At 36.6% G+C, this 27,098-nt stretch overlaps 1 protein-coding gene across 4 annotated transcripts in view; it reads left to right on the top strand.

Moving 5' to 3' along the window:
* The window catches only part of RPS6KA6 (ribosomal protein S6 kinase A6), a 152,429-nt gene extending 128,093 nt beyond the window's left edge, over positions 1–24,336 (top strand). For all 4 annotated transcript variants that reach the window (XM_062183246.1, XM_062183244.1, XM_062183243.1 and 1 more), the window contains 2 exons: positions 17,707–17,847; positions 18,776–24,336. In XM_062183246.1, coding sequence (XP_062039230.1) covers positions 17,707–17,847; positions 18,776–18,901 — 267 coding nt within the window. In that variant the 3' untranslated portion in view covers positions 18,902–24,336. The remainder of the gene's footprint in view (positions 1–17,706; positions 17,848–18,775) is intronic.
* Positions 24,337–27,098: the final 2,762 nt, after the last annotated feature.

Here is a 27,098-nt window from a genome sequence, read left to right as displayed (position 1 = left end):
ACAAACTTCCTCCTCCCTGTCTTATTCCCATTCTTACTTTTTACTGTGGTCCATCCTCAGTTGACTTTATACACATATGATTAGCTATGTTAAGTAAAGTGTTAAATAGTGTGAAGAAAAAAAATGAAAAAACAAAACTGTTACAACTATTCCTTGACAATCAAGACAAGGGCAACTCAAGTCATCCCTTCTCAAAGTACCAATTTCACTTCTACAGATTTTAAGTATTCTATTAGCTCTCACACATCAGGGAGAACATATAGTATTTGTCATTTTGGGACTAGCTTATTTCACTAAGTTTGATATTCTCCAGATTCATTGATTTTGTTCCAAATGACCAGATTTCATTTTTTACCACTGTGTAGTATTCCATACTGTACATATCCCATAATTCCTTTATCCAGTCTTCAGTTGATGGGCATTTAGGTTGATTCCATGTCTTAGCTGTTGTGAATTGAGCTATAATAAACATGGGGTGCAGATAACTTTTATTTACTGATTTCATTTCCCTTTGGTAAATTCCATATGGTAGGTTTATATTCAGATTTCTGAGGTATCTCTATACTGTCTTCCGTAGTAGCTTTACCAGTTTACATTCTCATCAACAGTGCATTAGGGTACCTTTTCCCCCACATCCTCACTAGCATTTATTGTTTGTTGATTTCTGAATGAAAGCCATTCTGACTTGGATTAGGTGAAACCTCATTGTGGTTTTGATTTGTTATTTCCCTGATGGCTAGTTATCCTAAACATTTTTTCATGTGTCTGTCGGCCATTTGAATTTCTTCTTTTGAAAAATGTCTACATCCTTTATCCATCTCTTAACTGGATTGTTTGTTTTATTGTTGTAGAGTTTCTTGACCTCTTTGTATATTTTTGTTATTAATCCTTTATCAGTTGCATAGTTTGCAGATGATTTCTCCCATTCTATTGATTGCCCCTTCACTTTCCTAAGTATTTCTTTTGCAGTACAGAAACTTCTCAATTTGATACAATCCCATTTGTTAATTTTGGCTTTGACTGCCTGTGCCTCTGCGGTCTTTTCCAAGAACTCTTTGTCTATGCCGATGATGTCTTGTAGAGTTTCCCCAATGTTCCCTAATAAAATTTGATGGTATCTGGACATAGATTTAGGTCTTCAGTCCACTTGAGTGGATTTTAGTGAAAGGTGTCCGGTAAGAGTCCTGCTTCATGCTTCTACATGAAATCCAGTTTTCCCAGTACCATTTGTTGAAGAGACTGTCCTTGCTCCAGGGATTGGTTTTAGCTCCTTAGTTGAATATAAGTTGGTTGTAGATGCTTGGATTGATTTCTGGCATTTCTGTTCTGGTCCATTGATCTATACCATCAGTTTTTGTACCAGTACCAGGCTGTTTTGGTTATAACTACCTTGTAGTATGTCTTGAAATCTGGTAGTGTGATGCCTCCAGCTTTGTTTTTGTTATATAAGATTGCTTTAGCTATCCATGGTCTCCTGTGTTTCCATATGAATTTCAACATCATTTTTTCTAGATCTGAGAAGAATGTCTTTGGTATTTTGATTGGTATTGCAATGAATCTGTAAACTGCTTGTGGAAGAATGGACATTTAATAATATTGATTATTCCAATCCATGAACATGGAAGATTTTTCCATTTTTTTGTATCTTCTATTTTTTTATTTAATGTTTCATATTTCTTACCATAGAGATCTTTGCCATCCTTGGTTAAATATATTCCAAGATATTTGGTTTTTTTTTTGTAGCTATTATGAATGGGGTTAATCTTAGAAGTTCTTTCTCAGCTATGGCATTGTCTGGGTATACAAAGGCTGTATGTTTTTGTGTATTGATTTTATATCATGCTTATTTACCAAACTCTTCTATGAGTTCCAATAGTCTCTTAGTGAAGTCTTTTGGATCCCCTATATATAGAATCATGTCATCTGCAAATAGGGATAGTTTGACTTCCTCCTTCCCAATTTGTATCCCTAAGGTTTCTTTTTCTTGCCCAATGGCTCTGGCTAAAACTTCCAGGATATATTGAATATCAATGGTGAGAGTGGTTATCCTTGTCTGGTACCAGATCTCAGTGGGAATGCTTCCAAATTTTCCCCATTCAATGGGATGCCGGCCTTGTGTTTGTCACAAATTGCCTTGAATGTGTTGAGAAATGTTTTTTCTATACCGAATTTGCTTAGGGTTTTCATCATGAAAGGGTGTTGTATTTTATCAAATGCTTTCTCTGTCTATTGAGATAATCACATGATTTTTCTTCAGCAGTTTGTTAATGTGATGTATCACATTGATTGATTTGCAAATGTTGAACCATCCCTGCATATCAGGGATAAATCCCACTTGATCTGGGTGGATGATCTTTCTGATGTGTTGCTGGATTCAATTGACCAGAATTTTGTTGAGGGGTTTTGCATCTATGTTCATCAGGGAAATTGGTCTGTAATTCTCTTTCTCTGTTGTATCTTTTTCAGGTTTAGGAATTAAGGTGATGCTGGCTTCATAGAAAGATTTGGGGAGGATTCCCTCCCTTTTAATTGTTTTGAATAACTTGAGAAGAATTGGAATTAGTTCTTTAAATGTCTGGTAGAATTCAGCAGTGAAGCTATCTAGTCCTGGGCTTTTCTTTGTTGGGAGGGTTTTTATTACTGATTCAATTTCTGTCTTGGTTATGGGTGTGTTTAGGTTTTCTGTGTCTTCACTGCTCAATTTAGGTAGGTTGTATATTTCCAGAAATCTCTCCATTTCTTCTAGGTTTCCCAGTTTGTTGGCATATAGCTCTTTGTAAAAATTTCTGATGATTCTTTTTATTTCTGTGGTGTTTGTTGTTACACTTCCTTTTTCATTTCTAATTTTATTGATTTCATCTCTAATTTTATTGATCTCTCCTTTTTTTGGTTAGTTGGGCCAATAGTGTGCCAATTTTGTTTAATTTTTTAAAAAACAGCTCTTTGTTTTGCTGATCTTCTGTATTTTTTATTCAATTTTTTAGATTCTTCTCTAATTATTTCTTTTCTCCTACTAGTTTTGGTAGCTCATTTGTTTGGTGCCTTTCCAATTTCTTGATGTAGGTACCAGTTGCTATAAACTTTCCTCTTAACACTACTTTTGCAGTATCTGATAAGTTTTGATATATTGTGTTGTCTTCATTTGTTTCCAGAACTTTTTTGATTTCTATTTTGATTTTTTCTATGACCCACTGTTCATTCAAGAGCATGTTGTTCAGTCTCCATGTGTTTGCCTATACTCTAGAGATTCTCCAGTTGCTGATTTCCACCTTCATTACATTGTGGTCCAAGAAGATGCATGGTATGATTTTGATTTTTTTTAATTTGCTGAGATTTGATTTATGGCATAGAATGTGGTCTATCCTGGAGAGAGTTCCATATACTGCTGAGAAGAATGTATATTCTGCAACTGTATGATGAAAAGTTTTTAGATATCTGTTAGGTCCATTTGTTTTATAGTGTCAATTAACACTGCTGTTTCCTTGCTGATTTCTATCTGGTTGATCTCCCCATTGCTCAAAGTGAGGTATCGAAGTCTCTCATTACTTTTGTATTGTAGTCTGTGTCTTTCTTTAGATCCCATAAAATTTCTTTTAAATAGCCAGTTGCCCTGTAATTAGGTGCATATATGCTTCCATCTTCCTGTTGAATTGACCCCCTTAATCATTACTTAGTGCCCTTCTTTGTCTCTTTTAACAGTTTTTGTATTAAAGTCTATTTTTTCTTTTTTTTTTTTTTTTGACAGGCAGAGTGGACAGTGAGAGAGAGAGACAGAGAGAAAGGTCTTCCTTTGCCGTTGGTTCACCCTCTAATGGCCGCCGCGGTAGCGCGCTGCGGCCCGCGCACTGTGCTGTTCCGATGGCAGGAGCCAGGTGCTTCTCCTGGTCTCCCATGGGGTGCAGGGCCCAAACACTTGGGCCATCCTCCACTGCACTCCCTGGCCACAGCAGAGAGCTGGCCTGGAAGAGGGGCAACCGGGACAGGATCGGTGCCCCGACCGGGACTAGAACCCGGTGTGCCGGCGCCGCAAGGCGGAGGATTAGCCTGTTGAGCCACGGCGCCGGCCTATTTTTTTCTGATATTAAGATGGTCACACCAGCTCTCTGTTTTCTTTTCACATGGAATATCTTTTTCCATCTTTTCACTTTTAGTCTGCATGCATCTATGGTGGTGAGATGTGTTTCTTGTAGGCAGCAAATAGATGGATTTTGTTTTTCAATCCATTCAGCCAGTCTTTGTCTTTTAACTGGAGAGTTGAGGCCATTTACATTCATGGTGACTTGATAAGTAATGACTCTGCACTGCCATTTTTCCAAAAAATATTCCTATTTTTTACTTTGAATTTCCTTTGTACTTTTATTGGGAGATTTTGAGACTTCACCTTCTTTTGTAGTGATGACCATGTTTCTGTGTGCAACACATCTTTAAGCATCTTTTGTAGGGCTGGACTGGTGGTGACAAATTATTTCAATTTCTGTTTGTTATGAAATGTCTTTATTTCACTTTTATTCATAAATGAGAGCTTTGAAGGGTATAGTATTCTGGGTTGACAGATGTTTTCTCTTGAGACTTGGAATATATCTTGCCATTCTCTCCTATTGTGTAGGGTTTCTGATGAGAAGTATGCCATGAGTCTTAATTGGAGATCCTCTGAAAGTAGTCTGGCATTCTCTCATGCACATTTTAGAGTCTTTTCTTTATGTTTTACTGTGGAGAGTTTGATTACAATGTGTCATGGTGATAATATTTTCTGGTCATATCTATTAGAGAGTTCTGTGTGCTTCCTGTACTTGGATGTCCCTTTCTTCCTCCAAATTGGGGAAAATTTTCTGTTGTTATTTCACCAAAAAGTCCTGCTAATCCTTTCTCTTTCTATGCCTTCAGGAACTCCTAGAACCCATATGTTGGGTCATTTGATAGTATTCTATGGATTCCCAACAGTGTTTTTTAGTTTTCTAATTTCCTCTTCTTGTTTTTGGTCTGACTGTATAATTCCCTGTGTTTTGTCTTCTACATCAGATATTCTTTCTTCTGTTTCACCGATTCTGCTTTTAAGGCTTTCCACTGCATTTTTATTTGTTCTATTGAATTTTTCATTTCATTTTGATTTCTCTTTAAGATCTCAGTTTCGTGGTAGAAAGTTTCTTTCATGTCATGTACAGATTTCAGTATTTCATGCATTTGCTTCTGATTACTTCTGTGTAATCTTATGATCCATTTTTTGAGTTCCATTTCTGGCATTTATTCAGTCTCATCATCTTTACAATCTAGTATTGAAGTGTTATGTTCTTTTGGGGACATCATTTTGTCTTCCTTATTATTGTTTCTTGAATTGGTGCGTTTGTCATTCAGCATTTGTGGAGATACTCAATGGTTTCTTCTTTTTTTTCCACTGTGGCAGCTTTTTTCTTTGTACTAAGCCACTGTAGATAAGTGGAGTGTCCTCTTTCAGTGAATATCTACAGGTGAGTGGCAGGTGTGGCTAGAGAGCTCTGTTCAGTTCTCCAGGGTGAAGGGCATGTCTTAGGTGACATATCCAGGTTTGGCATGGTAGATCTTTTTTTTCAGAAGGGAGGTTTATTCTGCTCAGCTGAGCTCCTCTCATCAAAGGTGACCAGTGCCTGAGCGTTAGCCCCAGTGGATATAATATTTGTCTGCTCTGCCCCAAGGACCACACAAAGGATCTGTGCAGTCCTCAGTGTAAGCTCAGATTCCCCAGCAATGTCTCTCACCAGGTAACCAGGGAGCCCTGAGTGTGTAGAGTCTTCCACAGTGACTGCCCAAAGTCTCAGCTACACTGTGAGTCCTACCCCACAGCCTTGGTTTTTTTCCCCACAGTACCAGCACAGAAGCCTCCCACAGTCATGAGCACCCAGCTGCCTGTTAGTTCTCTCCACCAGAGTCAGGAGTCTCCACTTGGCTGGTTTCTGGGTCCAGACACAAGCTGGCACAGCTGTTACGTATGTCCAAAATGTTTCCCGCTCTATTGGCTCATTTCAGGATGTTACTGTAAGGTAATAGGGGAGAGAGAAACATGTCCCTCATTTTTTTTTCTCCTCTAGTTTTTCAGCCCACAGGGCTCCAAACTGGGTTCCTCCTAGGCTCTTCCTGCAGCTTTATCACAAGTGGCTTGGGCTGCTGCAGTCTGGTCTCACCTCACTTTCCAATGCTGGTGCATAGGCTCTTAGCTACTGAGGTCCAGAGTTGTAAGTGTCCACACCCTCCATGGAAGTCTACTGTGTCCCTCTAATTTGTGTAGAGCTTCCTCTGCCATTTTCTCCCTAACTCTTCCTTGAGACTGCACTCTCCACATTTTTTTTAAAGATTTATTTATTTTTATTTGAAAGAGTTATGCAGAGAGATAGAGAATTCTTCCATCTGATGGTTCACTCCCCAACTGGCCGCAATGGCTGGAACTGCACCGATCTGAAGCCAGGAGCCAGGAGCCAGGAGCTTCCTACAGGTTTCTCTTGCGGGTACAGGGGCCCAAGGACTTGGGTCATCCTCTACTGCTTTCCCAGGCCATAGCAGAGAGCTGGATTGGAAGTGGAGCAGCCAGGTCTCAAACCAGCGCCCATATGGGAGGCCGGCGCTTCAGGCCAGGGTGTTAACCCACTGTGCCACAGCACCGGCCCCATCCACATTTTTAAAACTATCTTCTAGACTAGAGCAATAAGCTCCCTCTCTACTCCACCATCTTGGAAGCTCTCCTGAAATATACTTTGATGAATCAATATAGAGGGATTTGTTCTTTTGGCTGGGTCATTATATTTTTTAAAAAAGCAACTGAAGTATGGTATAATTGATACATAATCAAATGCATATATTGAAAATATAAAATTTAAAGTCTGACATGCATACACACAGGAAATCATCACAAAAATCAAAATAATGGGTATATCCATCATTCCTAAATATTTCCTCATGCTCATTTGTATTCCTTCCTTTCTTCCATCTTTGATTCTTAAAATTCCATCCCTCTTATTCCCTAGGAACCATAGCATAGCCCCACTGCAAGTCTATATTTTCTAGAAATATTTGTAAATGGAATAATAAATCTATACTCTTGTTTTTGTCTCTCATACATCATAATTATTTTGAGATTCACCATGTTATTGGAGTATATCAATAGTCTATTCCTTTTTTAAAATGTTCTTTCTTTATCATTCACATGTTACTTGTTTTGAATAGGACAAGTCTGTATTTTTTTACTTAAGATTTATTTGCTTGAAAGACAGAATTAGAGGGAGAGTGAGCAAGATCTTCCATCTACTGGTTCATTCCTCAAATGACTGCAATAGCTAAAACTTGGCTGATCTGAAACCAGGAGCTTCATCTGGGTCTCCTATGTGGGTGTGGGGTCCCCAAGCACTTGGGACATCTTCTGCTGCTTTTCCAGGCACATTAGCAGGGAGCTGGATCTGAAGTGGAGCAGCTAGGTCTCGAACTAGAACCCATATGGGATGCCAGCACCACAGAAGGGGGCATCTTTACTTGCTATGCTAACAGCGCCAGCCCCAGTCTGTACCTTTTTATGAAATTAGTCCTTTTTATGGATACTCCACAGTTCATCCATTTATATGCAGATGGACATTTTGAGATTGCATATTGTTTTGTGATATTGCCAGTAAAGCTATTATGAATGTCCGTGTATAAGTGTTTGTGTCAGTACTTAGAAGCAGAATGATTGGATCATATGAGTATTTTCAACTGTGTAAGAAACAATCACATTCATATCAATAGTGTTTGAGTGTTTGGGTTCTTCCGTATCTGCCAACAGTAGATAGGGTCATTCTATTTTAATTTTTTAAAGGTTATTTATTTTTATTTATCTGAAAGGCAGAGAGAGAGAGAGAGAGATCTTCCACCTGCTGGTTCACTCCCTGAATGCTATGACAACAAGGGATGAGCCTGGCTGAAGTCAGGAGTCTGGAATTTCTCTCCCAAGTGGGTGCCAGGGACCCAAGCACTGAGGCATCACCTGCTGCCTGCCAGGATGTACATTAGCAGGAAACTAGATTTGAAAACAGATCCAGGACTCAAACCCTGGCACTCCAATGTGGGGAATGCAGGCATCCCAATAGACATTTTAACTGCCGCACCAAATGCCCACTCTTGCTTTAATTTTAGCTTTTTAAAAATGTGTGTAATTTGGGCCCACGCTGTGGGGTAGTGGGCTAAGCCTCTGCCTGAAGTATCGGCATCCCATATGGGCACTGGTTCGTGTCCCTGCTGCTTCTCTTCTGATCCAGCTCTCTGCTATGGCCTGGGAAAACAGTAGAGGATGGCCTGAGTGCTTGTGCCCCTGCACCCACGTGGGTCACCCTGGCTCTCGGCTGTGGATTGGCCTAACTCCAGCTGACTGTGAACCAGCTGATGGAAGACCTTTCTCTCTGTAACTCTACTTCTCAAATAAATAAATAAAATCTTAAAAAAGTATAATGATATTTCATAGTGGTTTTAATTTGTATTTCCCTTGTTATTAATGTTCATCATTTTCCACATGCCTCTTTGCCATCATTTCTCTTTTATGTTCCCCATTTTTATGTTTTTGTTATTGTTTTCTTCTTGAGTTTTGAGAGTTTCTAAAATATTTTCGATTTAGGCCTTATGACAGGCAGATCTATGCTTTGCAAATGTTTTCTGTCAGTCTGTGGATAGCCCTTTAAAAGGGCAGGTTTCTAATTCGATGAAGAACAACATTTCCTAATTTTTCCTCTATTGTGGTTTTGATGTTATAGTAAGAAATTTTTTCTTACCCAAGATTTCAAATATTTTCCTGTATATTTCCTGTATATTTTATAGTTTGGAGTTTTACCTTTAGGTCTATGATCCATTTTGATTTAATATTTGCATATGTTACAAAGTATAGGCAAAGTTCATTTTTCCATGTGGATATCCAGTTGTTCCAGTGCCACTTATTGAAAATACTGTTTTTTCCACTGAATTGCATCTGTATCTTTATGAAAAATCAGTCATCCAAATTATGTATGGTTCTATTTCTGTTCTCTCTTTCTGTTTCATTGACCTTTTTTGTCTATCTTTACATCATTACCACACTGTCCTCATTACTGTTGATATATAATTAAGTTTTGAAATTAGATACAGTAATCTCTTCTTATCTGTAGTCTGAAAATATTAAATAGAAAATTTCACAAATAAATAATTCATAAGTTTTAAATTATACATTGTTCAGAGTATTATGAAATCTTATCATCTTATATTGTAGGCTTTGATTGTATATCACGTCATCACAAGAAAAAGAAGGATTAGTATTTCGCCATAAGATATTTTGAGGGGCCAACATTGTGGCTCAGCAGGTTAAGCTACTATTTGCAACACTGGCATCCCATATCAGAGTGCTGGTTCTAGTCCCAGCTACTCTGCTACTGCTCAGCTCCCTGCTAATATGCTTGCAAAAATAGTGGAAGATGGAACAAGTATTTGGGCCCCTCCCACCCACGTGAGAGACCTGAATGGAGTTTTAGGCTCCTGGTTTCAGCCTGATTCAGCCCCGGCTGTTGTGACCATATGGGGAGTGAACCAGCGGATGGAAGATATCTATGTGTCTCTCCCTCCTTCATTCTGCCTTTCCAATAAATCATTAAATCTTTAAAATTATTTTGGAGAGAGACTGCATTCACATAATTGTATTGTACTCTACTGTTATAATTTTTCTATTTCATTATTAGTTGCTAGACTTTCCAAAATTATTTTTTAAATATTTATTTATTTATTTGAAAGAGTGACAGAGAGAGAGGGAGAGACAGACAGATCTTGCATCCACTGGCTCACTCCCCAAATGGCCACAATGGCCAGGGCTGGAAGCTGAAGCCAGGAGCCAGGGATCTCCATCTTTGTCTGCACATGGGTGGCAGGGCCCCAAGTACTTGGGCCACCTTCTGCTTTCCCAGGCATGCTAGCAGGGAGCTGGATCAGAAGTGGAGCAGCCAGGACTCGAACCAGAACTCTGAAAGGGGAAGTCCTTGCTGTGCCATCATATTCCCTGTTGTGCATAATTTATAAATTAAGCTTTATCATAGGTATGTATGTATAAGAAAAAGATAGTGTAATTATGTATTGTTTAGCATTGTCTACAGTTTTTGGCCATCCCCTGGGGGGGTCTTGAAATATATCCCTTGTGGATAATGGGGATTATTATACTGTTAGTCTTCCAGCTGTTCACTTTTTTCCCAGAAATTTTTTACTTATACTTCAAACTTATATTCAAACTTCATGCATTTCATAAATACAAATTTAGGAACATTATGCTTCTTCCCACCCTCCCTCTCCTATTCCCATTCTCACTTTTTACTAAGACCTATTTTCAGTTAACTTTATATACATAAGATTAACCGTATAGTAAGTACAGAGTTCAAAAAAATCTTATTAAAAAAAACTGTTCCTCAACAGTCAAGATAAAGGCTGTTCAAAGTCTTTTTTTCATTTCCTTTTTTTAGCATAAAATATTTAATTTATATTATTTGTTTAAAAGGCAGAGTGACAGGGAGAGAGGGTGATCATCCATCAGCTGTTTCACTCCTTTAAAGGCCATAGCTAAGCTGGGCTAGGTTGAAACCAGGAGCCAGCAACTCTATTTGGTTTTCCACTTGGGTGGCAGGAACTCAAGTACATGAGCTAGCACCTACTGCTTCCCAGGTGCATTAGCAGGAAGCTAGATTGCAAGAGAAGTAGCTGGAAGTAGAACTGGCACTACAGTATAGGATTTGGGGCATTGCAAGTAGCCACTTAACCCCCTGTACCACAAGCCAGCGCCAGAGGATTTTTGCTTGTTTGTTTGGCTTTTATTTTTTTCTATAGTGATTCCTTTGTATTTCCAAATGAATTTCAGAATCAACTTCTCAATTTCCACCAAAGAAAAGAAAGCCTACTAGGATTTTTGAATGAAATGCTGTTGGAACTATTGTCACATTTTAACAGGACTGAGATTACTGTCCAATTACTTAGATATTTAACTTTTTCAATAATGTTTTGTAGTTTTCAGTATACAAGTCTTGAATATCTTTTGTATATTTTCTCCAAGTATTCTCTATTTTAATATTAACAATAGATAGCATTGTCACTATATTTTCTTTTCTATTCTTTGTTTCCAGTATGTAAAAATATAATTATTTTGTTTTTTTTAATATTTATTTATTTGAAAGTCAGAGTTACACAGAGAGAGAAGGAGAGGCAGAGAGGCAGAGAGAGAGGTCTTCCATCTGCTGGTTCACTCTCTGATGGGCTGCAATGGCCGGAGCTGCACCTATCTGAAGCCAGGAGCCAGGAGCTGCCTCCGGGTCTCCCATGCAAGTACAGGGGCCCAAGCACTTGGGCCATCTTCTACTGTTTTCCCAGGCCACAGCAGACAGCTGGGTTGGAAGTAGAGCAGCCAGGTTTCGAACCGGTATCCATATGGGATGCCGGCACCGCAGGTGGCGGCTTTACCCATTAAGCCACAGCGCTGGCCCCAAAATATAATTATTTTGGATATTGGTTTTGTGTAGTACAATTTTGTTAAACTCATTAATTCTAGTAAGTTTGTATAGATTCTATCAGTTTTTCAACATAGATATCATTAGTGATAGTTATAATTCATTCTTTCTTATATGGATGTCTTTTCTTTTTATTAAGATTTATTTTTATTTATTTTGAAGGCAGAATGACAGGGAGAGACACAGAAAGACATCTATCCATGGTTTACTCCCCCAAATAGTTGCAGTGGCTAAAGCTGGGCCAGGCCAAAGCCAGGAGCCTGAAACTCCATCCCAGTCTCCCACATGAGTGACTGGTGCCCAAGCACTTTGACCTTCTTCCATTGCTTTCCCAGGTGCATTAGCTGGAATCTGGATGGGGAATGGAACAGCCAGGACTCGAACTATTACTCTGTTTGTGTCACAGGCAGTGACTGAATGTGCTACACCACAACACCAGGCTTATATTTCTTTATTTGAGTGTCTAGAACTTCCACTATTGTGTTGTAGAAGTGAACAAGCAGATTTTATTGTTTTGTTGCTAATCTTGAGTAAGAATCATTGTTCTGCATTAAGGATGATACTAGCTGTAGGTTTTACGTAGATACTTTTAAGTTGATGAAGATTCATTTTGTTCCTAGTTTGATGAAAATTTTTAAGACAAATTAATACTGAATTTCGTCAAAGGCTTTATCTTTTTATTGAAGTAATCACATGGATTTTTTTTCTTTTAGTTATATTGATACATACTTGAATCACATCGGTTTTCAAATGTTAAAGCAATTTTATGTGTTCAGGATAAATGCAACTTGATCATGATAGATTATACATTATTAAAATTTTCCATCTATGTACAAAGGGGATATTGATCTGTTATTTCTATTCTTACAATGTCTTTGTTTGGTTTTGGAACCATAGTAATACTGACTTCTTAAATGAATTGGGAAATATTCCTTCCTCTTTAAATTTCTGGAAGAGTTATTTATAATTAGTTACTCATTTTAAATGTTTATTAAAATTTAGAAGTAAAGCCATTTATAACTGAATTTTTATTTGTTAGAGATTTTTAACCATAAATTGAATTTGTTAAATAGGTATGTGGCTGTTTAGGTTATCTGTTTCTTAAATGAGCACTGACATTGTTTATAAGTTTGTCCTCTTGATTTATTATTCCATTTACCATTATAAAATTACCTTCTTTGTATCTGGTAACATTGATTTTTGTTTTTGAAAGATATGTATATTCAATATAAAATTCTAGGTTGACATTTTTTTCTTTCAATACTTTAAAGTCTTGAAAGCTCCAAAGTCTTTTCATTTTTTTTCCCCTGACAAGGAGTCTGTTGTTATTTTTCTCTTTGTTTCACTATGTGTAACATATCTCTTTACTCCTGTGGCTGCTTTTATCAATTTCTCTGCATCTTGGATTTTGATAATTTGGTTTTGATGTGAGTTTATATAACTTCCTCTTTTTTTCTACTTGGGCATCATTGAACTTCTTGGATTGGTTGGCTTCTGATTTTCATCAAATATGGAAATTTGGAAGGGCATTATTTCTTCAATCTTTTTTCTCCCCTTTTCCTTTGAAATTCCAATTGTATATATACAGTTTAGGTGATTTGAAGTTGTCCCAGAGCTCACTGATACTGTGCTCTTCTGCTTGTTTGTTTTATACTTTGTGTTATTTTGTGTAGTGTCTATTGCTGGATCTTCACCAGTCTTTTTTTCTGACAAATTTACACATTTATCTCACATTTTAGTTTTTAATCTCTAAAAGTTTGATTTGAATATGTTTATAACATCTCTGTCTCTACTTTTAAAATTTGGAATAGAATTTTAAAACAGTTTTAATGCCCTTGTCTGCTAATTCTTTTTGTTTAAGACTATTTATTTGAAAAGCAGAATTACAGAGAGAGGAGAGACACATAGAAAAAGAGAGATCTTCCATCTGCTGGTTCACTCCCCAAATTACCGCAATGACTAGGGCTGGGCCAGGCCAAAGCAAGGAGCCAGGGGCTTCATCCTGATTTCTCACACAGGTGACAGAAGCCCAGATATTTGGGCCATCTTTCACTGCTTTCCCAGGTGCATTTTAGATCAGAAGTGGAGCAACCAGGACTCGAACCTGTACTCATTTGGGATGCTGGCATTGCAGGTGGCAGCTTAACATGCTGCCCCAAAATGCTGCACCCCCCCCCCCCTTTCTGTTAATTCTAACGTTTGTCAGTTCTGGGTCAGTTTTGACTATGTTTTTCTCCTCATTGTATTTTCCTGTCTTTTGTATGCCTGCTATTTTATATAATTTTATTTTTAACATCCTACAAATATTTTATTGAGATGTAATAATTGTACAAATTTATAGTGTCCAGTGTGATATTTCAAGACATTTATACAGTGTGTGCTGATCAAGTCTTGATAATTAGTATTCCCACCTTCATGTGGAGTGTTTGAGTGTCTTTTAGTTCTTCATAAAATGTGTAATAGGTTATTATGAACTGTATTCACACCACTATGCTGTGAAATGCTAAGACTTATTCCTTCCATCTAAATGTGTTTTGTGCTTTGGTACCCATTGTCTAGCCTCCCTGTATCCCCTTTCCAACCTCTAGTAGTCACTATTTTACATTCAGATCCACTTGGTTTTGTTTTGTTTTGTTTTGTTTTGCTTCCACATCTGAGAGAAAACATGGGTTGTCTTACTGTTCTATAAATTTTGCTGCAAAAAAAAAATAGGCAGTATTCTCAACCCTGCATAAGTACTTTTTTTCCTGGTAGCATTTTGATTCATTGTTTTTGTAAATCATGCAAATAAATTATGACTAAACAAGAAGCAAAGGCATTTTTATAAGACTCTTATCTAAAAGAGCATAAAAATGAATTTTCTCTAAATATGAACTTCTAAATCATGAGAAAAATTTTAAATGACATATAATTATATAGATTTATGGGTCCCACTAATATAAGTTATGATTTTCCTCCAATCTTTTCAGGTAGTTTTCAAGGCCTTCAATTGTTTCCTCAAACATGTTTATGAGTAATCCAATGAATGCTTGAAAAAGACCCTCTTCACCTCCAATTCTGGTTTTTCTCTGATCCTGTTATTTCTCTTATACTCAGTCCTCTTACTTTCTCAGGCTTATTCTCCTCTGATTCTGAGTTGTTTCTTAACTTAAATATGCAGGCTGTTCCTGGATTTTCTTTATTTGCATAGCAGTGTATAAACTCTCTCCAGGTGGAAAGCTCACCCGATTTGTTTCCCATTGCTGATCTGAAAGCTTTTGTGTCATATGTTTTATATTTTTTTGAGGAATGTTTCAAGTGTTTGGGTAAATCCTGACCCTGCTATTTCATCTTGGCCAGAAGTCCAAGAGGACTGTGGAAATTTTATCATTTTTGTGATTACTTGCTTAAGTCTGTTTTATTGAAATAATTCATTGTTAGCTTATTTCTGGTATCAGTTTTCCACTTATTTCTGCATGTTTTCTTTTCCCAGTATACTGTATGAAAAAAAAATTATTTATTAAAGCAATAGTTTTTCAATTTATTTCAGCTTTAAGCAAATGCATTAGAAAATTTATTTTAACAATAAGTGGGAAATACTGGTTTCCCAGTTTCCACTTACATGACTATATTTTCATATTAAGATTGGTAAACGGTGTAAACTTTAATTCAATGCAAGATTGTGTTGTATGGGATTTACCACATAAATTCACTACCTAATTTTTTTAAAAAAAATTTCAGTTTTATTTTCATATGAGTTTAACTTAAACTTTGAGGTACAGTGTAACAGAGGCTTAACTTACTTATTATCAATAAGTATTTATTAAATGTCTACTGTTTACCAGCAATGCTTTGAGGTGCTAGAAACATAGTAATTGAAGATTAGGCTCTTTATTTAAAGATCTTAGTGGGGTAAGACTGCGGATTTAAAAGGGCATTATAAGAATGGGGTCAGTGCAGTCACAGAGGTAGGGAGAGCGAGAGGTGCCATACCTAGGCATAGGCATCAAGGAAGGCTTATTGAAGGCAGTTACATCTAAGCAGGGGCCTCCCAACTGTGCTTTACCATTGCCTACCAACAAGGACACTTAGACCAGATATTTTTATCTATTTTGAATAGGTCATACTTCCTGTTGATCCTTGGCAGGGACCATAATAGGAATATCTATACTTTTATAAGTAAAAGGTTGGCCGGCGCTGTGGCTTAACAGGCTAATCCTCCGCCTTGCGGCGCCGGCACACAGGGTTCCAGTCCGGTTGGGGAGCCAGATTCTATCCCGGTTGCTCCTCTTCCAGGCCAGCTCTCTGCTATGGCCCAGGAAGGCAGTGGAGGATGGCCCAAGTGCTTGGGCCCTGCACCCGCATGCGAGTCCAGGAGAAGCACCTGGCTCCTGGCTTTGAATCAGCGAGATGCGCCGGCCGCAGCGCGCTGGCCGTGGCGGCCATTGGAGGGTGAACCAACGGCAAAGGAAGACCTTTCTCTCTGTCTCTCTCTCTCACTATCCACTCCGCCTGTCAAAAAAAAAAAAAAAAAAGTAAAAGGTGAGTTTGATGGAAGGAATTCCATTACCAGAGGCCAGAAATTTACCATTAGTTTTGGGGGGCAGGTGTTTATCTCCCATCTGTAGAAGGGAAATTTTTGGAGTATGGGAAGTAGGTTACTTGGCTAGGTCATCATATTCATGCTAAGGATTGTGTAAAGACTGAAGGGATAGGTTAGTGAAGAGTTTAGAAGGGTACTGAAAGCAAGAGAAGGAACTTAAACTTTGTTCTGATATTTATTGAGAATACACTGTAGGCTAGCAAGGGGGAGACAAAAGCTTACAACTAACTTAACAGTAGAGCCTTAAGGTACTGCTACAATAAAACTATTTCCAAAATATCTTAACACAGAAAAAGAACACCCAGGTGTACCTATGGAAATCAAAGATTGGTCCAGCCATGTGCCTGGGATTAGGATTGCAGCTCAGGCAGAGTGAGTGGCTGGTAGACCTTTAGTGCTTTCTTGGCTGGAGTAACCCATAGGGCTGATACCAGGGCCCAGATCGTCACTAGGAGATTAGGTTGGCATTTTCTACTGGGGCAGCTACCACAAATGCAGAGCTTACCCTTAACCTTGATCTTCCAAGTGTAAGGTCAGAAGCAAACCCATCTGTTTGCCGTTCTCAGGACTTACCTGGAGAACACTTTCTCCTTGGTTTTGGAAGTAGCCCCCTCATTATTCACGAGGTTAATCTGAATCCTAACTACTGCTGCCTTCAAGTTTCTGAATTTTCTCAAACAAAAGGGGAAAAAAGCTCTTGTTCCTTTGCCAAGCAAAGGCTAACTTACTGGGATTGGAAGCCTGATCTGGGAAGCACTTGGAAGCAATTCAGAATTTTCCCAGTGTTTTTTGATTGGCTGCCCTATTTATTTAAATAGTTTCAAGCTATCACCTTAATCTTCAGAATCTGGTATTACTACTTAAGAGTCCTTAGTTTTCACTGCTTCTGCTAGTGATGAGAAGTTCACTAATGTTAATTTTGTTTCTATATTAGAAAACGTTTTTACAGAGTGTTTACTTTTTCCTTTCTCTAAATGATGTTTGGTAGAAATAGTTTATTTAAAAGTATTACATAATTTAACATGTTTAAAACTGTTTCACTATAAGGCTATGCTAAATTCACAACTTTATTTTTACTGTAACAGACGTAAAATAAATATTCACAGATTAAAAGCTTATGATGTTCTGACCACTACTATGCAAGCAGCCAGTTGCTGATTTGGACTTTATGTTACTGCTTTCTATAATATGTTGCACAGTAAGCTCCCAGTTTTTGAGTGGATCTATAACACGAGGCTCTCTTCTACTTTATGTTTGTATACACATACCCTTATACCTTGGGGCCCAGCTTACCAGCAGTTCAATAGCTCCTTTTTCTTCATGACCATTTAGCACATTCCAGGATAACTCCTGCCACTTTGCATTTTCCCCCTTCCTCACTACCCACATTCCAGGTCCACAGATTTGGCATCCTCTGAATTCAAAATAATAAATAAGGATTTACTGTGTATTCAACAATCTATTTCAGAATGCTTTTAAAAGTTAACTGTGCAGAATATAAGTTGTTTTTCCCAAGTATAGGTCAAATATTACAGATTTAAAAGCTAGTAATCCTTTGATAGTTTTGAAAAATGTATATGGAATGACATACATATATATATGTTATATAAATGCTTTTTTTAAATTTAGGATTTGCTTTCCCATATGCTTCATGTGGACCCTCATCAACGGTACACTACTGAGCAAATATTAAAGCACTCATGGATAACTCACAGTGATCAGTTGCAGAATGATCAGCCAAAGAGAAGTGATGCATCACATGCTGTTAAGGTAAAACAAATATACTTTTTTAAAAAAGATTTTGAGAGTTAGAGTTACAGACAGTGAGAGGGAGAGACAGAGAAAAAGGTCTTCCTTCTGTTGGTTCACTCCCCAAATGGCTGCAGTGGCCAGAGCTGTGCCAATCTGTAACCAGGAGCCAGGAGCTTCTTCCCAGTCTCCCATGTGGGTGCAGGGGCCCAAGGGCTTGGGTCATCTTCTACTGCTTTCCCAGGCCGTAGCAGAGAGCTGGCCTGGAAGAGGGGCAGCCAGGACTAGAACCGGCACCCATATGGGATGCTGGTGCCGCAGGCGGAGGATTAACCTACTGTGCCATGGCGCCGGTCCCAACAAACCTACTTTTATGTGCCTTCTAAATACTTGATAAATAATAAAGCCATTGGATGCCATTCACTGATGACACAGGTAATTCTTTAAAGTATCTTCATTTTTTTAAAGCTAGATAGTTTGATTTTGGTTTATTTAAAAAACAACCATGTACTATCCTTCTTAACTTTTCTTTACTACTGCCTTTCTGATGATAAAATGTAAATTTCTTAATTGTACTTGCCTTGATTTTGAAAGAGGCTAGGAGTGGACTAAATACAAATTTTATATGAAAACAAAAGAATATCTGTTAGTTCCTAAATTACAACCATTTGTAACAGTCACTGTATTCCTAAACATTGAGCCTAGAGTTTATATATTAGTGTTTTAAGAGTTTTTTTCTATGAAGCATAGCTGTTGAAATGAAAAGTACAGAAGTAATCAGGTACTAATTCATCAAGGGAACACTGATGCATATATCAAGTATACTCAATTATATTTCTGAGGATAAATTTTGTTCTACTTAAATGTCTCATGATATAATGTGGAAATTTTTTCTTTTTTTACTTCCAAAGATTATTACTCAATTTGTAATGACTTGTCATTATTTTAGGGAGCAGTGGTTGCCACATATTCTGCCCTGACTCACAAGACCTTTCAACCAGTTCTTGAGCCTGTTGCTGCTTCAAGCTTAGCTCAGCGACGGAGCATGAAAAAGCGAACATCAACTGGCCTGTAAGATTGGTAGTATTCCTCAGCCAAAACTGAATGAAGAGAAAATTAATTGTGTGGCTTTTTGCCTAATCTTATATCAAAGGCATTGTTTTCTGCTACATTACTTGAATATTTTAAAAATTCCCCTGTTAGGAGGAGTGAGATTTTAAAAAATATATATACAGGTCCACAATATTCATACTATGTTATTTTACAGTAGTGTTCAAATATTTATTTAAATCTACAGTTGGTGTCCAAAAAGTCCTAACAACTTCTCTACTAAACTACTAAAATTAGTAGTTAGCACACTAACTACTAAAATTCCTTTCAAATAAAGTTACTTTAATAATTTTTCTGTTTTCATAAAATCATGGTTTGGGGAATCATTACCAACCATCACGATACATATATAATAGTATAATGCCAAGCAATGTCAGTATTTTTTAATATCAGATTCTGAAGGATAGCCTTTTTTTAAAAAAAAAGAAAAACAAATTTAAAATTGTTATCGAAGCTTGTTATGGTGTACAACCAAAAGGATTCCATTCATTTGATTTTGTGAAGTTACTAAATGTAGACATAGTAGTTTGGTGGTAGAGCAGAATACAGTTGTGATAATATATGAATTTCTGATATGGTTGGTGCCAACATTTTTACAGAAGAATCAAATCATGGATAATATGTGCAGAAAGACCTGTATATTATCCATAAATGGCCTCATCTAGAAATAAAGATTTCCATAATGCTTTTGTACATTTTACATCTAATGGAATTGTAGTACAAGTAAAGAATTTTTTAGCCAATATTATATTGGTGTTGTAATCTTCTAAATAGGTCATAGTTAAGCCTTTGAAAATGAATTACATGGTGTTGACACTGTCTTGGTGTTATGTAAACTGACTTTCAAGTTAACCAATTGGATTTAATCATCATTTGTCCCCCTTTATAAATGAGCTACACTGTTGTTTTTCTGACTTCCATGTGTTTTGAACTACAGTGTAGTATATTAATCTACCTTGAATCCTATGGTAATATAGTTGGAATTTTACTGTAGTGGACGTGTGTGCTTAGCACACATGATATAATGTAATGTATTTCATTAAACTTTAGACAATGCTACATAATAGTTATACTTCAAGAAGATAAAATGCCATTTTAAATAGGAAGTAATATTACTGATCTACATAAAATTTGAACACATTTAAAAATCATATTTATTTTAAAAGATCTGGCCAAACTGGTCTTATTATTAAATTTATGATTCAGAACCACTATGTAGTATGTATTGATTTTCTAAATGATGAAAGAATTGTTTTGCGTTGTTAAACAAAATGCCATTACTACTACTACTACTACTGACAGAAAGAATTCATGAATGTAAACTGGAGGATATCACAGTTTTGTTTAGTGAATATAAATGAACTACTTGTGAGTGCTAGGTGTACTGTTTGCTGTGTATTTTATTTTGTTTAGTTCAGAGAGAGAGTTGATTACTGAGTATACAATTTAGGCTAGGAGACTTGTAACTTTGGTATTTAATAAAAGAAGCTATACATATTCTCTTTATAATGTAAGTGATCTATATACATGCACAGAAGATCTGTTTCCTGGGTGCGATGTATGAAAGTATGTATTCTTATTTTGAGGTGTCATTTTGAAATAATTGAAATACATTAAAGAACATCTAATTCCACATGGAAGCGTTACTAAAAAATATATTGGTATCATATTTTATAATGTTTATGTTCTGATTTGTCTTTTCTTTCCTCATTTTGCTTTATTACTGTAAGCACTTGCATGTAACAATTTATGTGCATATATTCTGAATTATTATCTTCCTGTCATCTTGTTTATGCTATTAGGCTTTCTTTCTGTCAGAATTGAGACATCAAATTCAGAGGTGTGATTTTTGGTGTTGAATTTTTCAGGACAGAGATACTATCTATGTTTGCTTTTCTATTAATAAAATTAGGGGAAGTGAAAATAGAAAATGAAAAAAAAATCATAAAGAAATAAACCTTCAGGCTTTCCATAATCAATGGTTTTAAAAAGCAGGTGATCTTAGTTAATTTTCAATTAGCTTGCTCAGAAGGGTCATGTCATCTATCCCTACCTGAAAGGGATACTATAAGAATGAAACAATGAAAAGCATGATTCTTCATCACTTACTGAGGGTTAACATTATGTAAAAGACTCAAGTATGCTAGTGGATGTGCCCAATAGTTGTGAGAGTTTTCTGCTGAAAAATTCAAGCTTGCTAACTTAACAACAGTAGGAGGAGGAAACCTTTTTGTAAGGGAAAGCTTTAAACTATACCCTCATTTTGTAGAAGGAGCCCAGATAAGGATGCCTAGTCATTTCCATTTTGGCTGAAACTCTGCAGCCACAAATGCAGATTTGAATGGGGCATTTTTTGATGGAATTTCTATAGCTTAATCAGTAAAAGCCAACCCTTTTCTATAGGACTTCAGGATACTGCGGTTTCTCATGGATTTGCAAAAAATTATTTTGCATTGTTTTTCTTTCTAGCTCATAGTTACTGGTAGTATTTAAAGATAGCACAATTTGAGGGTTTTTATTGTTCTAGAAGGGAGAGTATGTCAAACTAATTTTTACTAAAGGGAAAACACCATGTTTGCTCAGATAGACTAACGATCTATTCTCCTAAAGCACATAGTACCATGAATAAATTCAGGAAACAATTTGTAAGAAAATGAGAATGCAGTGCTGGTGACAGTAATTTTGTGGGGAAAAAATGATTTCAGCCCTTTCATGAAGATTAAGCTTAAGCCTATTTTGCTAGATCCAGTAATGTCTAAACATTGCTTTTTTTGTAATTTATTACCATTGATAATTAAGCATAGTAAAACATTTTTGAATGCACCTCTGGTTAGCTTGAAAGGATTCCATATGTTCAGGTATTCCACAAACTGAAGAACAGATGCTTGATGTTTGTAAGTTCTCTCCATTGAATAAATGTTAAAATGGTAATATTGACAAAACTTATTCATATACGTTGAATAGAATAGTACTTTCTTGACAGTAAGAGGCCCTTCATATATGAAGAAAGAAAATAACTACTTACCTTGGCCCCAAGACCCTCTGCAAAACTTAAGCTTTAAAGTTTGCCTTTGGCATTCTACGCATTTGCTTTCTCCTGATCTTCAAGTCCCCATATACTATCCTACTTGAGCACTCCTCCACTATGGGTTGCCATGTACTATAGAAGAACTCTGTGCTCCAAAAGGACCACTCTCTCTTCCATTTTCCAAAACCAGGAAAGCTATCTCATTAAATTAATTCACATTTTCTGTTAGTGGCTGGTGGAGAATTAGTACTTTTCAAGAAAGATACCCATTAATCAAACAAGTTTCTGGTTGCTGGAGTTGCAGGCAATCTAACCAGATGAGAATAATTTTAATTTCAGTTATTATCAGGGAAGATTTTGGGGGCTAAGAACTTACATAGTATGTCCCAGGGTCAGATTAACTAATGGCTTCTTCCTTTTTTACATATTTCCTTCCTTTCTACCTATTATTTTACATTTTCTCTTAAAAATATCCAAGCTTTTTAATCACAATGACCTCTTGTGGCACCATGATGTGGAGGAAGGCAGGGATGGCAGTCATTTCTGTGTATGTTGTTTAGCCCATATTTGTCTATATTCTTGTTTCTCTGAGTACATGACCTATTGCAAGTTTTGTCTCTCCCCCATTCCTATTGTATTGATAAACAAAAGCACAGAACAGTTGAATGAAAATTATCCCTGGTCTCAAGTTTCTGGATTCTTTGTTTAGATTTGAGGACCTAGAGATCATATTTATCACAATGTTATTCCTCAGCAAGAATGCAAGCAGGCCATTTTAAGTGTATCTTGACCAAGGGCAGTTAAACTTTGCAATAATATTTTATATTTCAAAGCCTATTCAGGTGTTTTTTGTGTGTATCACAAGATCAGTGATTGCTGGAATTAGCAGAATAAATCAGTAATGTGCTGCCTTCCTATACAGGAACGTAGTGGCATTGCTAGTGACTTTTCAAAACATACATTATACTCATGAATGCATTTTTTCTGGCTTTTAGTCTTACAGTATAGTGAAGTTCATCATATAATTTGAATGAAATGATAATGCTTAATCACTTAAAATTCAATTTGGTTGCTAATTCATGGAGGAATTATATTTGAAGTGTTAGTACTAAGTTATAGACCTACATTTCTTTGAAATCTGAGGAAAAACAGAAGAAAAGTGCTTTTGGAATAAAGAAATTCAATCCAGTCATATTAGCCAATTATATGCCTTTCAATTATTAACTAGCAAGAAATTTTTAGCTCAGTGCTTGCAAATAAATATATATGTAATTGGCAACTTAGTTTTTTTTTTCTGTATTCATATTTCTAAGCCCCGAAAAATAGAGCTTCTTTGGATGACTGTTTTGCTTTCATTATAGTTGTCTTATTATGGAATCTAATTTATTCTTCAAAAGGTAGTTTTTTAAGCATCTAACTTTGGCAGGTTTGTAACATGTACAGTAGTTTCTTAATTGTCATAATATGAGTGATTACATTATTTGCTTTTTTCTTTCAACTGAAATTACTCAGGTCACATTTGATTTATTTTTTAAAATTTATTCTCTGACATTGATACCACTTATAGCAAAGAAACTTTTTTAGTATAGGAAAATTACTTTGAAAACAAAAAAGCAGTATAGTAAGAAACAGCCATTTTTAGTGTTATACATAAGATCGTAACTAAATGTCCAAATGCCAGCATGATTTGGAAATGAAAATTTATTTTGCATTAAATTCCTTAAACAAAAAAAGGTCGAATGTGGTTTTTCTGTGTTTTTGTTGTTGTTGTTGTTAAACAGGAAATAATGTTGGTTGTAAGTTACATAGGCTTTATTCAGAGAAAGCATAGTTTGCTATAGCTACATTAAAAGTTTGCCACCACTTCTCAAACATTTTTGAATTTGTAAGCTTGTTTTCCAGTATAGAAATACCATAGTTACTGGGATTTCATTGCACTTCTCAAGACAGAAAAGGCATTAATTAGAAGGCATCTGTACGTTTTATTTATATATACTTAAAACCTTTAAAAATACAATTGAAGAAATGGTCCCCAGTGTTCAGATAACTGTCTTTTATTTTTCAGACTATGTTATGGAATTTATACCATCATTTACTTATAAATATTTTCTCTAAAGCACTGTTCTTTTGACATTAAAGTTTTCATTCTTTGTACTACACTTTTCATCATGTAAGACCAAATCTAGTAGTGCATTTTACAATGTTTTTTTTTCCCTCACAGTGCTGCTAATGACATGGCTATCATTTTGAATTTAAAACATGCCAAAGATGACATAGAAATTATATTTATTTTTGTTCTTGTTAAAAACTCTGTGAGCAACAATTATCAAGATACCATGTTAAATTACTCGCATTCTCTGAGTACTAAATAAAAAGGCTGCAACTTTCTAACATTTTACACTTGGCCATGCTTGATCATTTATGAATATAAGACTCTGTCTGCTTTTGTTAAACATGTAGAGAATTCACTGGAAGTCATACACATTTTTAAACAGTTTTATTTATTTGAAAGGCATAATGATAGAAAAGGAGAAACAGAAAGAGATCTTCCATCCCATCCACTGGTTCACTCCCCAAATGACCCCAAGGCCAGGGCTGCACCAGGCAAGAAGCCTGGAACTCCATCTGGGTCTCCCATGTGAGTTACAGGGGCCCAAGTACTTGGGCCAATATCTTCTGCTTTCCCATGTGTCTTAGCAGATCTGAAGCTGAGCCGGTGGGACGGTAAACTGCCAGCAGCACTCCAATATGAAATGCCAGGCTGCAGGCAGAGCTTAACCTGCTGTGCCACAATGCTGGCCCTGTAATACACATTATTCAGGAGCCAACTGTAGCAAATGTTTAAGGATATCACTTGCTTATGAATATGCCTTGATATATCCTGAACTGTAATATTTTCTCCACTTTCAGGTTACTTTTCTAAGGTTCTTATAAGGCAAAAGAGTTCAAGAAAATGAGCATGAAGACTTGGAATATTCTAGGACTTATCAGGAAAATGCATTTGTCTGCAGTGAGGACAAATTAAAATTTTACTTTCTGAGTACTGGCAAAATTCTTTTAACTTTGGAAACAAGTTGAATAACAGAAATTTAGCTAGAACTGTCACACATTTGTAGACCATGTTAATTTTTAACACATTTACATACACACCGTGGAATCTTGATTTCAGTGCCAGCTTTGTGGAATAGCAGGTAAAGCTGCTGCCTATGAAGCCAGCATCCCATATAGGTGCTGTTTTGAGTCCCAGCTGCTCCACTTCTGATCCAGCTCCCTGCTAATGTCCCTGGGAAAGCTGTGGAAGATGGCCCAAGTTCTTAGGCCCCTGTACTCATATAAGAGACCTGGAAGAAGCTCCTGGCTCCTCGCTTCAGCCTGGTCCAGCCCAGGCCGTTGTGGCCATTTGGGGAGTGAACCAACAGGTGGAAGATCTATCTCCTGTTTCTGTAAACTCTGCCTTCCAAATAAATAAATAAATATTTAAAAAATGAAACTTAGTTTCATATGTGGTTCAGAAATACATTTGGAGCCTGGTGACCAAAATCTCCACATAACCTTTTATATTTGCCTCAACTTTCTAAAGGTGAACAGGACAGACCCCAGGCCAATTTGGGAAGTCTACAAAAGTTGCTTCCCACCTGACCACCTCTTGCTTCTTTCATGCCGCCTCTCTCCCAACCCCTTACTAAAATATCTAATTATCATTTATACTTCTTCAATGAGGACAAATTATACTTGAATATATAAATATAAATTTTACATAGAATTTATACTCGAAGACATGCATTCCCATGAAAGTATTACTCCATTCTGTCATTTTCTGTTAAGCATTATTACCTATCAAGATCTGGGATGTACTTTCTGGTCTGTTGGGCCCTAGAATGATTTAGCTCTATGAAGCTACACACGATTTACTCTTCTTGTGTTGACAAGGAACATAAGGTGAAGAATAAAAGAAGCAGACCATCATTTGTTTATTCCATGATTCCTCCAGTGTCCTCTTTACTTGAAGAAATAAACTGAATGGGAATGCAGCTGACTTATTTTTGATATTATATTTCATTATTGGTTGTTTCTAGCTCTCCACATAGAACCTGTTCTACCCAAGCACAGGGTAACCTCCCATTCTCTGTCTTTCCCTCATCTCTCTGCCCCAAGTCCCTGCTTAAGCATAGATTAGGACCCAGGTCTTCCCTTTTTCCTGCTTCAAGACTCTTGGGTACATTTGATATATTTTCTGAATGTGGGTATTTTAGGGTTTTTTGTTTGTCTTTAAAGGTATTTTAAAGTAAGCCACCTTATTTAATATCCTGTAATCACTTAGTTTCTGACAAAAACACAATCTCTTTGTTAATAGATGCCTTTTTTTTTGCTCAACAAATGTGTCAATTATGTTTCTGTGACCGAAACTTATTATTTATCCTTGCTAAAGATATTCAAGGTTGTTTATGGTAGCACACGCACATACAGTAATGCTGTTAAAATTGTAACACACACACACACACTCACACTCACACACTCACACAACCTAGGAAAATATATCCCAATAGCCAGGGCTAACAGGTAATTTATTTCCACATTGAAATTAGCTATAGGCTTCCTTACAGGAAAGGCCAAGAAGAGAAGTGGGTTGCATAAAAATTAGCTGACAAGAAACATGCCAATTCTTCAAAAGATACTTTTTGCTAGTATTAAAGTTTTTAAAGTATTTAACATAGGAGGAGCCTTATACCAGGACCGTTGAACTGGATAATGTCTTTAACTGTAGTAATCCAGCCAATTCCTTAGGACATTTTTGATTGCAAATGCTAATACTTAACCTGGCTGAAACAAGCAAAGGGGACTTACTGACTGGGACACTGATGGAGACAGTATCATGGAGACATTTTCTTCTCCATCACTTAGATGGCAACAGGACAAACAACAGGTCTGTACCTTACCTCCTTTCTTATGTTTGGTTCCTGGGGTAAAGTCAACTCTATAAAAAATAATTGAAAATGGGAAGAAGGGTGTTAGCTTCTGATAGAAAGTGCTACATTGTAGCCAGAGTAAGGACAAATAAATGGTGGATAGCAAACCATGTTTGCTATTTTCCTTCTGGGTACCCAAAATCCTTCCCATATTTATACTTTTAAAA

This window comes from Lepus europaeus, chromosome X (assembly GCF_033115175.1).
Source record: "Lepus europaeus isolate LE1 chromosome X, mLepTim1.pri, whole genome shotgun sequence".
NCBI lineage: Eukaryota > Metazoa > Chordata > Mammalia > Lagomorpha > Leporidae > Lepus > Lepus europaeus.
This window is presented reverse-complemented; position numbering and strand designations above follow the sequence as displayed.